Here is a 16463-nt window from a genome sequence, read left to right as displayed (position 1 = left end):
CATGGATAACAAAGAAAATTTAGACTAAACATTATACAGTAAATCTTTGACTGATTATTAACATATGTGGTGGAAAAGTAACTTATGTGTGTTTACTTAAACATCTACAATCACCAGATCAAATAATTCTTTGCACTCAATTTTGGACCAGTAGCCAATTGTTGTTAGGCAATAAAATTAATAGGGTAGTCCACTAACTGTTTTTATCATTTTACTACATGGTCTTGATAAAAATCTATGATTAAGAAGCGTGACTTAAACTAGAAATCAGTGACTTTTCATTGACTTCTATCGGCCCCTAAGTGACTTTTCAGTGACCTCTATATAGCCGGGTTTTCCTAGGCGCGGAAGCGGAGAGCGGAGAGAGGAACGCGGAGAGCAGACTCCACTTGTCTTAGGTAATTTAAATTTAATGTTACTGTTTTCCTAGAGCGGAGCGGAATGCCATGTTAATTTCTTTTCCGCTCTCCGCGTTCCCCTCTCCGCTCTCCGCTTCTGCGCCTAGGAAAACCCAGCTTAACCGGTAGACTCCTCATTAATCAACACTTTTAAATATCAAGCTCAACACTATTGCTTTAATACTTTCCAAATATACAAAACAAGAATGGAGAACAAACAAAAATACAAATATTGATAACAATCCCACTACCAGTTCTAACCTTGTGTTTGGTGAGCAGTTTGGACGCAGCGTCGCGGTCCCTGCCATAGTCTGTTGAGGACAAAACATCGTTGCGCTCTGACAGCCAACTCTCCACTTCACTGGCCTCGAAGAAGAACTGCTGAGCCTTCAGTGACAGCTCTAGCTTCTTGCTTCTCTCGTACGCCTTCTGCTTGAGGTCCTGCCAGGCATCCTGCAGACCAACACATAGCGACTCCACCTGAAAATGGGCATTCGGCTTGGTTACAAATACAACAGGTAACATTCTTACTTTATTAAGTTTGAATCCATAGTTATTAAAGAAAGGCAAAAGCTATGATCACGACAACATCCAAAACCTCTTGTGGTTATGTAAACATCAAATGTTTTGCGATGGTGGCAAAATCTTGCACATCTTCTGCGGTCTTGAAGACATCATTATTGTCTTTAGAAGTCATGGAAACGCCACAATAGTCTTCCATGATCGCGGCATAATGTAAAGTATATCACACGTTCGTGTAGATAGCCGTTTTCTGTGATAGCCACCAAATTTTGAATATCTTCCGCGGTCGTACGGACATGACTATCGTATATTGCAGTCATAGAAATTATGTGTCAAATATTACTCCTCAGGAGATAACGAGTCATTGAAACTGTAGCTTTAGTAATATTGTAGCTTGACCCAAGATGAATTGTAGAAACACATCCAAAGATGACTTTCAGGCTAAAGGAAATAAAGAAAAGGATGTCCTACAACTGTGTGATTTCATAAGAGCTTATGGTTGATGGACTAATTTGAGGGGTGCTATAAAAGCACAAGATAGCCAAACAGCAAAAAAAAAAAAACACCTTATGACAATTAACGCACCTGTTTAGTCTCCGGATGGCTCTGATGTACAAGCGCCTCTCCAGAGGCGAGTGTTCTGTCAATCATCGGCTGATGACCCTGTATCTCCGCCTCCAATTTCTTGTGTTTCTTGTACAGTGACTGCGCCTGGTACAGGTTCTGACCCAGAGTCTCGGACGATGCCAGCGGCAGGTGTTCCCTGATCCAACTGAGCTCCGCCTCCAGCTCAAACCCAAACTTGTGGAACCGCAGTGACTCTTCCAAAGCCTCTCTTCGCTTGCGGGCCGGACCTTGCAGGGAGCCGAACCTGAGAGGAAATATTTTGAATGTTGTAAGTTCATTTAACAACTAATCATCTACAATAAAGATATCTTGAAAACACCCATTACAATGATTTTACCAGAAATTTTTAACTACAGTTAACATAAAAAAAACATCTTACCATCCGGTTTGAAAACCCTAAGAAACTAAAATTGTTTCATTATTTGGCATCAATTCTTTAAAAAGTTCAATTTCAATTCACCACCATGAACCATGATACAACTATGGTAACCCCTCATTAAACCAGATTAAATGGGGAACAAAGACATTCGGTCAATGGTCCTTGCGGAAGTTACCAAGTTTCTTTGTTCATCGCAACTGATAAGGTGTTAACCTTATTTGTTTCTGTGTCCACCAATAAACCACCAAAGACCACAAAATTACGGTTTTGTGTCGATATGATGAGAGAAATTCGTAATGAATAAGGAATTATTAAATCCGTAAAAATCCTCTGGGGCACAAAAGTTTAACAATTTATGATTTTAAATTTCTACATTTTCATGAACTTTATTGGGACTTATTGCTTACCTTTCCTGGCACTCCTTGCTGGCCTTCAAGATATTGTCTGCGTCAAAGTGGCCCTCATGGACCATCTCCTGGCCCAGGGCTACCAAGTCTCCAATTCTCTCTTCCCACTGGATTATTTCTGTTTCGATCACCTAAGTATTGGGAGGTCAGTTAGTATTGTTACGAGAGAAAAGTATTATGTGTTTACTATTGAAAAAATACAAAAGATAATCAATGAAGAGCGGAATTTAAGTAAACATGTTGTAAGATGGTGATTCCATAATATCACCATGTGGAATCAACAGTAGGCTACCTGGTGTTCCTTAAGAAGCTTCTTGACATTGCGCAAGTCCGAGCCCACCTGACGGGACTCCAGATTAGAGCCGAGCTCCTCAAGCTTGGTCCGAGCGTCGTCCATAGTGCGGTTGTAGCTGTCAACAGAGAATGTCATGTTTCAATGTCAATCATATTACAAAGGCAAGAAGTTGATTTCAGGGTTGAAACTACTTGCGGATAAATCACAATTTACAACATTTTTGACTACCGCAGCCTAATTTACATCTAGTTTGTTTATCTGATTCCTAAAAATTCAGATGATAATACATCACAACCTTACACACCCTAGACATAGTTCTTCTCTCTTCTGCCATTGAAATTCTTCTTAATACTCTGGGGTAAAATTATACAACAGCCAGCCTAACACCATGAAATGCTTAATAGGTTTTTAGATCCAGAGCTACAATCAAATAAATATTCAGCTGGCTTTTAAATTAGTGCTGTAAAAATGTTCAAACACATATTCTTTTGTTATTGTTGTTGACGTATAATTCATGTACGCCTATTGCGTGTACGATACTAATAAGGTTTTTTCATGGATTGATTTATTTCTGCGTACCTGTGCTGAGCTGCAGCCTGACGCAGACGTCGTCCCTTGTCTAGAGAGAGTGACACCAGCGTCTCCCAGCGTCGGTTCAACTGAGTCAGCATAGTCGACACTTCTGGTGCTCGGTAGTTCTTGTCTGACACTAGAGCCTGGCCCGTCTAAACAGTACAGAGGGAGGTTAATATGATAGAGCGATAGAAGATGCAGTTTAACTTATGTTTAATGATTTAATACCTAATGACCAATTGTTACCCAAGAAATAAACTAATTTACATTATAAGGACAGTTTCCAAACTGTGCGGTTAAATTAAACAGCTTATAATATTTGGAGATTTTGTAGGACATTCAAAACAAGAAAGAACCATCTTAAAACATAACCATGCAATAAAAGTAATTTTAAGAAATTGAATATTATAATTACAATTCTTAACCACATTTCCAACTCTTACCCCAATGAAAATTATATGTTTGGCAAATACAAATTTAAAACAGACAAAATAGTCACTTTAGGTATATTACCTTGTTGACAGCCCTTAACTGCCCCTCGTTAGCCCGAAGTTCTCTCTCGAAGGCCTCGTGTTTTTGCAGTTTCCGCTCAATGTTTGTCAGATCTCGGTAACTCTCGTCTCCGGCTGTCTTCATCTTGTCGTTGAGCCAAGTGTCGAGGTCGTCCACATCAGCAGCAAACTCTTGGAAGGTTTTGGCAGCAAGCAGCGCAGCGCGACGTTCTGCCGCCAATGCCTTCAAAGCCTGTCTGCGAGATAGTACTTGGTGTCTACGTTCGTCAATGCTGAAAACATAATGATTTTTTAGGAAAATTGTGGAAACTATGTGGCTCTTTTGTTTACAATCTGTTATATCGTTCAATATGATTTGCATTGAATAAGGAATTACAATAAAATATTATTATTAATAAATATTATCATTATTATTACAATATTTTTATTGGGGTATTATTTAATACCTTAGAAAAAATACCTACAATCCGAAGATTAAACGATGGAACGTCCTCCTATAGTTGCCCTTTTAAATGTGTGTTAGCTTAACAGAAAGTGTTACATAAAGAAAGAAATGATTTACCTTTTTAGAAAACGAGCAAAGGTTTGCAGCCCCCACAATTATCTTCATGATTGAGTTCACACACAAAAAGTGAAAAAAAACACACTACAAAGCCTCAATTTCACAACAAAAGAACCAGTTTTAGTTTAGGATTAATGGGAACTTTTTTTGTTTGTAAAAATCGATTTACCTATTTCATTAAAATCATGTATAGGCCTACTATGCCATGGATGTGCACTCAAATAGAATTAGGAATTAATTGTAATTTACAACCAAATCAAGATCGAAGTAGACAAAAATTTGGTTTTGGTTATTTTGGTTTAAAATATTATTTATTTTACTTATGATTTCAAGAAGATATACATTTTTTGGAGATTACTGTTTTGAGTTATCAAACTCTACTAATAACCCTGTTTAAATATTCTAAATTGTCATACTTACTACTTTTTGTCGTAGTGATCAGCAGCTATCAACTTGTTAGCCATCTCATTGAACGCCTTTATCCGGTCGTCCTGAACGCTCAGAGTGTTCTCAAAGTCTTCATGTCGCTTTAGCAATGCTTCCACGTCATCCAAGGTTCCCTAATGAATAAAAGAGGTCAAATATTAAACATATTTACATGGTTAACTCTACATTTCTTCTCAAATCATTTGCTGTGGTAAGAGTTCATAGTTAATTAATCATGGCTAATGACAATAACAGTTCTGCCCTTGTATTCCAATGCTAAAAAAAAATATTATTTTTTTCATCACAAATGTTGTTGGAATCTCACCTGACATTATTAGATTAGATCAACAGTTTTATCAATTAATTTTCATCTAACAACACAGAAACATTCTTTTGAAATTATTATCATTAAATTTTTTTCATTACTTTAACTGAACTAAAATTACAAATTTAGTACAAGTTTCAATTAAAACTGAACAAGCATGTTAACAACATTTTTTAATTCTGAGTTTTCATAAAGGGTGTCCAGTGTCCCATCTAAATAAAATCCGAGGATAATTCCAGGTTTTCCAAGTTTTTAAGTTCAAAATTAGGCAAACCTGGCCGCTTAAACTCAACATTAACTTACTTATTTATACCAACTAGAAAATTATATGTCGTGTTTAGCCGAACATTAACATCTGTCTTCATTAATTTTAAAGTTAAGTGAGAAAACATTAGGATGCATGCAGTGATGAATTTCATTACAAAACCGAGAGTGGAAATCACGCTATTTTATAGAATAAAACCATCATTAAAATGTTGATTGGTGCTATAAAAATTGCTATAATTTTTGTACAACAGGCTTGTCCGAAAGGAAAAGTGTTCATCTAAGCACAGATATGCTTCTTAAGCCAGCTGGCCCACATAGGTAGGCCTGCTATCCTAACAAGTCCTTAATAGTTTACAAAAAGTAGACCTTTCTGCTTGGCTTAATTATGTAAAGGTTGGTATCGGCCTATGACATATATCAGTAAACTTTTTTCATAGTTTATAAATTGTTAAAATATTTTTATCACTGTTACTTTTTTCATTGTTTATTAATAATTGTTAAAATCTGACTAGGTACTTTAAATACTATGCTTGCTTTGTTATTTGTTTTGACATTCTATATTTCATGCTATAGTTTAAGATTGGTTGAATAAAAAAACCTGTGAAACAACAAAAATTACAATAGTTGTTGCACACAAGCCTTAAGACTTTTGTAGCTAAATTGTATAAGTAAAATAAATAAATAAATAAAATAAAACAAAAATTGACAGTTGAAACATTTATCTCTAAGGTTGTTGAACACATGCTGACAGTAAATATATGTTTCCATAGAAACTATTTATTTAATTCATTCACTTACACAGAAAATGATTGCAAGATAAATTTTTTCCTCCTGTCAAAATTATTTTGAGGAAGAATACCGATACAAGAAAGGTAATTATATTTGCTCCGTTCCAGAGGATAAAAAGTAGAGAGAGAGCAGTTCTGGAAGTTGTAACATCAGTGAAAACTTGGTAGAATTCTTCCGTTCTTCTGAAGAACTTAGTAGCAACAAAGTATCAACTCCTGGGGAAAATGTGAGTAGAAGTACACGTAGACCTGGTGTTGTATTGCTTTAGTGAAACAAAAAGGATCCACATAGTTGAAAGGATTGTTAAGACTAAGCGCCAAAGTTAGGATTTGCCATGAAAAAATGTTCAACAAACATGATAAAATGTAGGAGATTAATTAATTCAACCATGGACGAGGAGATTGAATTCTGAGAAACTTCAAGTGGAAGAAACTGAAGAGTTCTGTAACATCAATGTACGCCGATGAAGACAAGTGGGAACAGAATTCAAGGACAATTCCTGAAGAAGAGGAAACAACAAACAATATAAATTAGTAAATTAGAACTAACTTATTAGTATTAAGTATCTTTTGTACCTAGTTTTAGTATTTTATGTATCTTGTATGTATTGTAATAAAGTATCCGTGCGCTTTCCTACTTCAGCGTATACGGAGCGTCCCCTGGGTGGCGGATAGGGGGAAGGTCGGTGGATCTGCTTGTCAGTCCTCCCGGCTAGGTCCGATGGACCCGCTGACCAGAAGTAGGGTCCTCCATTCATATTGGGGGTTGAGGCGATGGGCTAACCACCCTCCCTTGTAAAACAAACCTGGTTACGTTTCGCCTACGGAATAGGACTAGATGGATCACATTGGACAACGATCTAAGCTGTGTCATAAGGACTTGAGATTTGGAAAATTTTTTAGCTGGAATGTTCGCTCTCTGGCGGTACCAGGTGCTAAGGGCATCCTTAGCAGGGAACTGGAAAAGTACAAAATGGATGTTGTAGCCCTGCAGGAAATTAGGTGGCCATTTAATGGAATCATTAACGCTGGAAATTTCATGTTATACTATAGTGGTAGAGATTATGACATACATCAAGCAGGAGTGGGATTTGTTACCAATAAAAAGATTGTAGATACTCTATATTGAATTGAATTGAATTGAATATAGTAAAATTTGAGACTGTGGTTGAAAGACTGTGTTGCTGAAGATTAAAATGAAAATTTTAAAAAACTATCTGTGATAAAAATTTATGCTCCAAAGAAGGTTAAGAGTTATGACGAGAAAGATGATTTTTATGATCACAGTTAGTGAGTTAAACTCATAACTATGATTTAAAGATTATGCCAACGGATAGAATATTGAAGGACTATTGTGGAAAAGAGATTGTGCATGGTAACAGTAATGATAATGGAACTAGGCCCCATTGCCTGGCATGTGCCACAAATTTTACAGTTGCAAGCTCCTCATTCCCCATGAAAAACATACATGAAGAAACATTGGTATTACGAGACGGTAAGACTAGAAATAAAATTGATCACATTTTGATTTATAAAAGACTCGGAAGCAGTATTGCATACGTTAAATACTTAAGTGGAGGTGAAGTATATTGAAGTACAGAAAAATGTGCAGCCAAATATTCATGAACCAACACTACAATAAAACTACAAGATTCGATTAAACTATACCATACAAATGAAAAATAACAATCAAAACACATGCATCTTTTAATTGGATACTAGCGCTAAGAAATAACCAAAAATTTCAGAACACACCAACTTTCAGGATCTTCTAAACATTCAAAATCCAGTGATTTCCTGGACATTTAAAATTCTAGGATTTCTAGGACGCTGTCCAGACTCACCCCGAGGTCTGTGAACTCCAAGAATGCTTCGTGACTGGAGGTGGTTGTGTCTATGTGGTCAGCCTCCTTGTTGAACTGTTGCAAGTCGAGACACTGTCTCAGCCAGTCGCCCTTCTGGTCGTAGCCTCGCCGCGTGGCTGCGTACTCAGTGTCCAACCAGCCTAGCCTCTCCTTTACCTCGGTCAACGCAGGATTACGCGTCAACAGCTGCTGACCCAACGAGCTCACCTCTACCAACCTGATCAGGAAAAGCAAAACTGTTACTGTTAATGTTGCAAATATTAACTTTTGGAAGTTGGTAACTGTTAAGTTTGCATGTCCTATTTCGTTCAATCCACCAGATCAAGTATATTAAGGGTTGATAATCATAGCATATACTAAAAACATTGGGAATGGTGTGATTAACAACTATGAGGTAGAGTAGACTCCGCTAGTCCAGCTTGGTTCTCTAAAATTGCGGTAATAGATTATATTTACGTGCAACAAGTTTCCCATAACAAGAATCAACTTATTCTATTATTTTATAGTTAAAATGCACTTACTCATCGTGGTGCGCTCGTATGTCGTCTCCTAGATCTTGATGGTTCTTCAGTAAGAGTTCCGCTGTTGCCACGTCTCTGGCATTTTCTTCAGCATTGAGGGCTTCCTTTACTGTCGAGATCCAGTTTAACTGTTGAAAATAATGAAAGATAATATACAGTACTAGATAATAGATACCAGATAATATACTGTACAGGCATGCTAATGAATCTGTTGGTAAACTACATCACAAATTTGTAATATTTACAAAAGTCTGCCTATCAGTTGTGCCAACAAAATACTGTACAAAGAAATGCTACTCACCAAATTCTTGGAACTGTTCATGAAGATTTGCTGTCCAACAGCATTCTCCAACCGTGATCTCCTCTCCACAGCTTTGTCCTAAACAAAAAATAATTTCATTGTTAACAGGTTCTCAATAAACAATTTTAAGAAAGTATTTTTGTCACCAAGAAATATTCTTAGATTTTTGTAGGTACTAAATCTGAAAAAATACTCTAAGATTGTTGTAGAAGTGAAATGAAATTACCTTGACTTGCTCCCACATTTCCTGTACCTCCTTTTGTCGGACCTTCACGTTTGGTTTTTCATTCGGATACGATGACATTACTCTGAAAATATTGAATGATTATGTCAGTAAAGTTAGCAATTTGAGTTATTACAAAAACGTATCTTATTGAAATAACTGTAATGTTTTTGATCTTATCCATAATATTTATAAAAAACATTATTTTAATTAGGGGCCAGTAACACACTAGAATCAACATAACACAAATCATCATCCAAACTAACGGAGTGTGATTAGACATGACTCACAGTCTACGAGCACCAAGTGTTTGCATATTAGTATTAGCTGACCGAAAACGTTTGTAAATTTATTTATTTTCCAATAATCACATAACATCATATTCAGACAGGTGATTTGTCATTACAATATTTTATAGTCTCTATTATACTTAAATTGTTACTAAAATACATTTCATATGCTGAGCCTTAACATCTACACAGCTTCCATATATTCCTCCAATGAGAAGAAAATGATTTGTGTCCATATCTTTGTGTATGTATTTTTTATAACTTTTCACAACACCAATTATGAAGAGGATTATTAAGGCCTGCCATTCAATTTAAGAACGGACCTTAGGGTTTCTCAAATATTCAATTTACAAAATAAAACAATCAAAAATCATTTACTACAGAACTTACGAGTTGGCTAGTAGGTTGACCCGGTTGACCTTCTCCTGTACCGGGGCCAGCTCTCTCTCTAGTTGTTGATGTCTGCGTTGCAATGCCTGCACAGTCTTGAGGTCGGGACCCACCTCGGCCGAGTCTAGCTGTGTCATCTTCTCCAACATCCAGTCTCTCGCCTCGTCACACGTGCGGTGGAACAGCTCCACACTAAACAAACAATTGCATTTAAGAAACCATGTTAAAGTTTGTGTGTTTGTGGAAACTGAATTCAACCTGCAACTTCTTTTTTGACACAGAAAAAATGTAATTGTTACTAATTTAGCGTAGGAGGGACTATTTAGTTTGTTTCTTTATACCACTTGGATTGGGGCAATTTTTTTTTATTTTGGTGAAATTTAATTTCCCTTGCCCAAAAAATAGAAAATGGTAAGAGATTGCAGAAAGTGAGCATACACTGTTTGGCAATTATACAATTGACTATTGGATACTGAAGTAGACATCCCATCTAATTAAAGTATTAAGTATTAAAGTATTGGACCAAGTGTAGTCTATTTTTATTCATAACAATTTTTAATGAACCACTCACAAGGTTTTTCAGCCTCTAAAATTCTATTACGTATTTCATCCCTAAGTTTGTCTTACTGTGATACTTGATGTGACATTACAGGTGCTATAAATTACATTAAGCTGTCATTTCAGTTAGCTCTATTGGTAGCTAAATTCAATTAATTTAATTTTTAAAACTGGGTACAACATTAACGAGGGGACGGAAAGTCTAGTTCTATCCATGGATAGGGCTACTCCCCAAGTGGCAGCTTCAATTCCACTAAATTAATAGCGGTGTATGATATAACTCAATTTGAGTCAATGCCTGGCAAGTTACTAAACTATTATCTTGGTTAAAACAATCACTATTACGGCATACATCAAAGCTCTTCTAGACTGACCTTGAAGCACCCTCCAGACTCTTCTCCTTCTGCGCCTTGAGCCAGTTCAGATGGTTCCACATCTGATGTATCTGCTTCTGTCTGGCCTTGACCTTGTCTAGCTGACTGTGACCTTGTCTGACAAACTCCTCCACGGCTGCGTCCAAAGCCTCAACACGCTTCCCGCTGGCCGACAGGTCAGTCAGGAATTTCTGTAAAACGGAAAATTATTAGCTCTGGGTAAAAAGGAAGCATTGGAAATTTGGTGGAAATGAATTTGCTTAGGAGGTGTTGCAGGAAGAAAAAGTTGGGCCATGGATAAAATAAAGATACAAGTGGGGAGGTAGATGAATAAAAGGGAACCTTGATGCAATTGGTGCTTAGGGATAGAGTGGAGGGTACGGATATTAATGGCCTGCAAAAACTAGGGGTCAGAGAGCGACAAAATCTGCAAAAAGTAAATCAAGTAAAAGCGGTATGGTGTAAAGTAGCACATCTTATACCTAAAGGAATTGGGATATTGACTTAATGTAATATTGTATACTCAAATCATCAAAGTTAAGAACTGACTTTTGGCGTGAATCCCTTCTCTGAATATGTTTTTCATTGTGATGTACCAATAAAAGGAACAGCAAGTTTATTTTATGTCTGTTTTCAAACTTCCGCACTTATTACAATATTTTACACAAAAATTCTTAGTTAGACCTGTCTCACCTCGTATTTCCTCTTAGCTGTTTCCACGCTATCAGCTCTGTCTTCTGTGCGAAGCATTTTTTCCTTGTCTTTGATCCATTTTTCAAAGTCGTCACACTCCCGGTAGAAACCAAAGAGTCGAATAGAGTCCTCAAGAAGTGCTCTTCGTTTCTGCAAAGTGAAAAAGGATTAAAAGAAGCCACTGCATTAAAAATTTGGTATCTAAAAATTGTTTTTCCTACTAGATGAGTGGGACAAATCTCAGGTTTGAGGTAAAAAGTAAATGTAAACGAGTGTTCATGTGACTAACTCACCTCTGCAAGATCCAGAAGATTACTATAAGTGTTGTTTATTTTCTTCAGACGTTTCTCGACGTTCTGGTTATCATCATCAACAGACTTGTTTTTGGCGGGTTTCCCTGAAATTAGAATAGCTGTAAAATAACTATTTTTCAAAGCATAACAAAAATCACTTAGTCACTTTCATTTAGTGCACAGGCTTCATTGATATTTTAAGCTGAAAATGAATAATGAATAAATAAACTGGAGTGGAATCAACTATATACGTATATCAAGTACAGTAGAACTTCAATCAACTTTCACACTTTAACCATCACTCTCTGTAACTCGTCACTCCGCTACAGTACTTAATGTGTCACAATTGACGCCGTTATGAACATTGAACAAGTAAAACATATAAAATAACAGTTCTGTATTGCTCTTCTGTGTAAGTAATTTAAATATAAATATGTATTATTCACTTGTACAGGGTTTAATTTTCTTCAAAACCTTTTAAATCTACTTACTGTACAGGTTTATAATGGGATTTGATTTATGTTATCTGTCTATTCGCTTAACTGTCATGCTCCTGGTCCTGAGGGTGACGTCACAGAAAACATACTACTAAAACCCAGAATGCCAACTGCATGGTAAAAAGTGTTAAGTACTTTGAGAGAGCTTTGCCTGTCGGTTCGTAGGCAGCACCACCAGCGTTGCTATGCACTCAGCATAGCAACGCTGTTGGCGCTGCCTACGAATTGGCATTCTGGGTTATAGTTAGGGATGGACGGGTCCCGAAATTTCGGGAATTTTTCGGGAAAAAAATATTCCCGATTATCGGGACGGGATTACATTTGACTCGGGAATTTTTCGGAACGGGATTTGGTCCGATCCTCGGCGATTTTTCCGCTTCGCGAGTGCCGATAACGCCGTTATTGTGAGCGATAGGTCCGCGAACGCAGGAGACGAAGTCATACCGACGATCGCGCCGTGACCGCGGAGTCCTACCGACGATCGCGCCGTGACCGCGAGTCATACCGACGATCGCGCCGTGACCGCGAGTCATGACGACGATCGCGCCGTGACCGCGGAGTCATACCGACGATCGCGCCGTGACCGCGAGTCATACCGACGATCGCGCCGTGACCGCGAGTCATGACGACGATCGCGCCGTGACCGCGGAGTCATGCTAACGATCGAGCCGTGATCGCGAGTCATACCGACGATCGCGCCGTGACCACCAGTCATACCGACGATAACCCCGTGACCGCAGAGTCATGCTGACGATCAAGCCGTGATCGCGAGTCATACCGACGATAACCCCGTGACCGCGGAGTCATACCGACGATTGCGCCGTGACCGCGAGTCATACCGACGATCGCGCCGTGACCGCGAGTTATGACGACGATCGCGCCGTGACCGTGAGTCATACCGACGATAACCCCGTGACCGCGGAGTCATACCGACGATTGCGCCGTGACCGCGAGTCATACCGGCGATCGCGCCGTGACCGCGAGTCATACCGACGATCGCGCCGTGACCGCGAGTTATGACGACGATCGCGCCGTGACCGAGGAGTCATGCTGACCATCGAGCCGTGTTCGCGAGTCATACCGATTATCATGCCGTGACCGCGGAGTCATACCGACGATAACCCCGTGACCACGGAGTCATACTGACTATAACCCCGTTACCGAGGAGTCATACCGACGATAACCCCGTGACCGCAGAGTCATACCGACGATCGCGCCGTGACCGCAAGTCATGACGACGATCGCGCCGTGACCGTGAGTCATGACGATGATCGCGCCGTGACCTTGAGTCATACAGACGATCACCCCGTGACCCGCGAGTCACAAGTTACTATAGGTACCTGTAAATTGTTACCAATTTTTTGGCTTTTATAGATCAGTGCCACAAATGGTAAAAATTGATTTCGTACGTCTTTTTTGGTAACTGCAATACAGTACTTTCTTTTTATGCACAGAAAAAAATCCCGTCCCGTCCCGTCCCGAAAATTGGGAAGGAAATAAAAATCCCGTCCCGTCCCGTCCCGAACTAAAAATTCAATCCCGTCCATCCCTAGTTATAGTAGTATGTTTTCTGTGGTGACGGTTAATAGAGGTTCTACTGTAATAAGATAAGGGGTTTCTTTAGCAAGAACCATTAAATTTTATTAAAAAATCAAGGACAGCTTACCCTCTATCTATCAATTTCATTCTGCAAACATCCATTAGTAACTGTCATAAAACAACTTACTCTAGCTGTTCGTCTATTACCTGTTGTCTTTGTCTGGATGGTCTTCTTCACAGGCACCATCTGTTTGACCATCTTCGTCTTCTGCACCCTCTGCACTCCTCGCACTTTCTCTGCCTTTCTCACGGGGATCTGCATCACCTTGGGCTCTACCTCCCTCACGTAGTTGGCTGGCACGAACCCGTCCTGACCATTGCTCTTGCGCACACTCCACCAATCAGGGTTGGTCTTGCTCAGCAGGAACATCACCTGTAAGCACAGTTGTAATTTTAGTCGTCAGGAAGCTGAAATGGTAGAGCACATGCTTCAGGTCCAGGGTTCAAATATAGCCAATAACCAATGGCTTTAAGCTATGTGACAATACCCCATCCTTTAAGGTTTTGTGGTAGGGCCTACCGTATGTGAAGTTGGGATGTAAAGAAAATTTAGAAATCACCGTTTGGTGAGTGAATAGTTACGCCATTTGTTAACCTAAAAGAACTTGTTTTGTGAACAAGTGACGGTGTGACAAGAGATTTACACAGGAAAAAATCATAGTCTATGACTATTAAGAACACTGGGTTTGAAAATTACGATAAAATAAATTGTCTAAATGTAATGTACAAGTTAATGGATTCAACATATAGATTTTCAACCTGATGGATTGGAAACTATACTCTGTTAAAAAAAATTAGGCGGTTTTAGGGCAAGAAATCTATCCCCTCCACTTGATACCACCTTTAAACGATAGCTCAAAAGCTGAGATGTGCCAAAACATCAGCTGTACATTAAGCAAAAATATGTGATGGGGAAACTTACTCTCAAACCGCCTACATTTTGGGAACAGAGTATAGTTAAATTGATTAGTTAAAAGATTTGATTAGTATTAAGCCAAACTTGAAAGACAACCTATAGCATATTTTATGTCCCATCAACTATCCCCATAACAAAAACTCAGTGTGATTTACCACAGTGAGTTGCTTATTTAAATATTTATTAAACTGTAAATTATGACCCTAAACCCCGAGATTCCTCTGTCCTTACCTCTCCTTTGGCCATCACCATCCCCTGGCCACTGAAGGGGTACAGACTCTTAACCTGGGGAATGGCCTTCTCCTCCATGACCGTCCGATACTCCACCCTCTCCACTGGCTCCTCCTCCCACACCTCCTGAGGCACCAGTCTCGCCTCCTTCACCCACTCTTCTCTCGTCTCAAACTCTTCCACCGTCTCCGGCTCTTGTTGCAGCTGCAAGTAGCGGGTAATTAAGTTTTCAGTGTTTGAAATACAATACAAAATGCTCAAACAATATACAACCGTACATCAGTACTATTGTAGCAAGACTGTGGTAAAAATAACTAAAGACTTCAAATTTTGTACTCTTTAAGGAGGTTCTAGTTCACTAACAAGTTATGGAGGTTCAAATATTGCTTGTGAAGGAACTCTCAAGAAATTATTTAATCTGAACAAAAAAAATTGAGATGTTGTTGTTTGATTTGTTTTAAGATATGATCTATGCAAATTTCAGTAAAATTTATAATTTATAGCTTGCCTTTTCTGGAGGGAGAGATCACCAATACATATACAGTTCCCATCCCTTACGAGATCTATCTTTTATTCAACTTGGATTTTTTAAGATGGTTACACGCTAGATTGGGAAAGAGTCCAAACTGGACACAGAACTTTACACTATAAACCCAACATTATATTTCACTGTTACTGACAGAATTTCCAACTAAGGAGAAAAAGAGTTTTTAAATCTTCCTAAAAATCAGGCCCTTGTGCTCTATTACATCCTTTTAGTCTACTTGATTTTGATTAGTTGACATCTCAGAATGAACTTTGTAACCACTCGCCATCAAAACAAGTTTTATTTTAATGATTGAAGCTTTGCCTGGAAAAGGTCGAAAAGACACACTGTGATGAGCTATATTTCTTATACTGCACCAAATTCTGAAATATACCCTGTAACACGATGGGTGACGACTGACGAACACAAAAAGGTGTGTGACAAAATTATAATATTGGTTAATCAGGACTTTTCTCTTCAGCAAAATTTGCGAACTAATTGTAAAGTAGAATGTACAGCTGATGTCTTTGACTCCAGTTACCTTGAGTGTGGATATCCCCGCAGTGACCAGCTGTTCGGCCTGTGTGTTGAGGCTCTGAATGTCTCCACTGTAGGCCTTCAGTTCGCCTTGCAGGTCTCTGTGCCGCTGCAGTAGTGACTGGGCGCTCGGCTCATCCTCACCACAGTCGCCCGAAGTCACCAGCGCCAGCCGCTCGTTCAGCCACGACTCCGCCTCGTTAGCGTCAGCGTAGAACTGGATAACAAAATAGTAAAGTTTTTAGGTTTGATATTTTTGACTATCAAAAATAGATTGATTACCATTTAAAACCAAGAGTAATTTTAAGTTTAGATGTTATTGGCCTTGGTAAGGTAGGATTTTGCTCCCCACTACTTGCCTGAGTTGAAAAAAAGGATTTGTGACACTACCTAGTTAGAAGGGATTGTGGCAGGCTTTTAACTTCTCAGATTTTCCTCCCATTGTAGGTAATGCTATGTCGTGAAAAGTCCAGCTCACATAAGGTTCTTGGGTTGCCAGAATGATCAATTCAGTAGCTTGCTGTTTCTTAATTATTGTCTTAGTGAGTAATTGCAATTTCTTCTTTAC

The 16463-nt window shown here is 38.8% G+C and overlaps 1 protein-coding gene across 4 annotated transcripts in view; it reads right to left on the bottom strand.

Moving 5' to 3' along the window:
* LOC128992220 (spectrin alpha chain, non-erythrocytic 1) overlaps window positions 1–16463 on the bottom strand; it is a 125654-nt gene that overhangs the window by 50535 nt on the left and 58656 nt on the right. For all 4 annotated transcript variants that reach the window (XM_054415690.1, XM_054415687.1, XM_054415689.1 and 1 more), the window contains exons 15-32: window positions 15900–16112; window positions 14833–15036; window positions 13833–14058; window positions 11590–11693; window positions 11297–11446; window positions 10604–10794; window positions 9672–9863; window positions 8995–9076; window positions 8769–8846; window positions 8468–8595; window positions 7926–8163; window positions 4696–4835; window positions 3715–3985; window positions 3208–3353; window positions 2626–2743; window positions 2334–2464; window positions 1506–1791; window positions 660–878 (exon numbers count right to left, since the gene is read on the bottom strand). In XM_054415690.1, coding sequence (XP_054271665.1) covers window positions 660–878; window positions 1506–1791; window positions 2334–2464; window positions 2626–2743; window positions 3208–3353; window positions 3715–3985; window positions 4696–4835; window positions 7926–8163; window positions 8468–8595; window positions 8769–8846; window positions 8995–9076; window positions 9672–9863; window positions 10604–10794; window positions 11297–11446; window positions 11590–11693; window positions 13833–14058; window positions 14833–15036; window positions 15900–16112 — 3117 coding nt within the window. The remainder of the gene's footprint in view (window positions 1–659; window positions 879–1505; window positions 1792–2333; window positions 2465–2625; window positions 2744–3207; window positions 3354–3714; window positions 3986–4695; window positions 4836–7925; window positions 8164–8467; window positions 8596–8768; window positions 8847–8994; window positions 9077–9671; window positions 9864–10603; window positions 10795–11296; window positions 11447–11589; window positions 11694–13832; window positions 14059–14832; window positions 15037–15899; window positions 16113–16463) is intronic.

Source organism: Macrosteles quadrilineatus, unplaced genomic scaffold, assembly GCF_028750875.1.
Source record: "Macrosteles quadrilineatus isolate MER2022 unplaced genomic scaffold, UCM_ALF_1.0 Scaffold_4__1_contigs__length_99947679, whole genome shotgun sequence".
Lineage (NCBI taxonomy): Eukaryota > Metazoa > Arthropoda > Insecta > Hemiptera > Cicadellidae > Macrosteles > Macrosteles quadrilineatus.
This window is presented reverse-complemented; position numbering and strand designations above follow the sequence as displayed.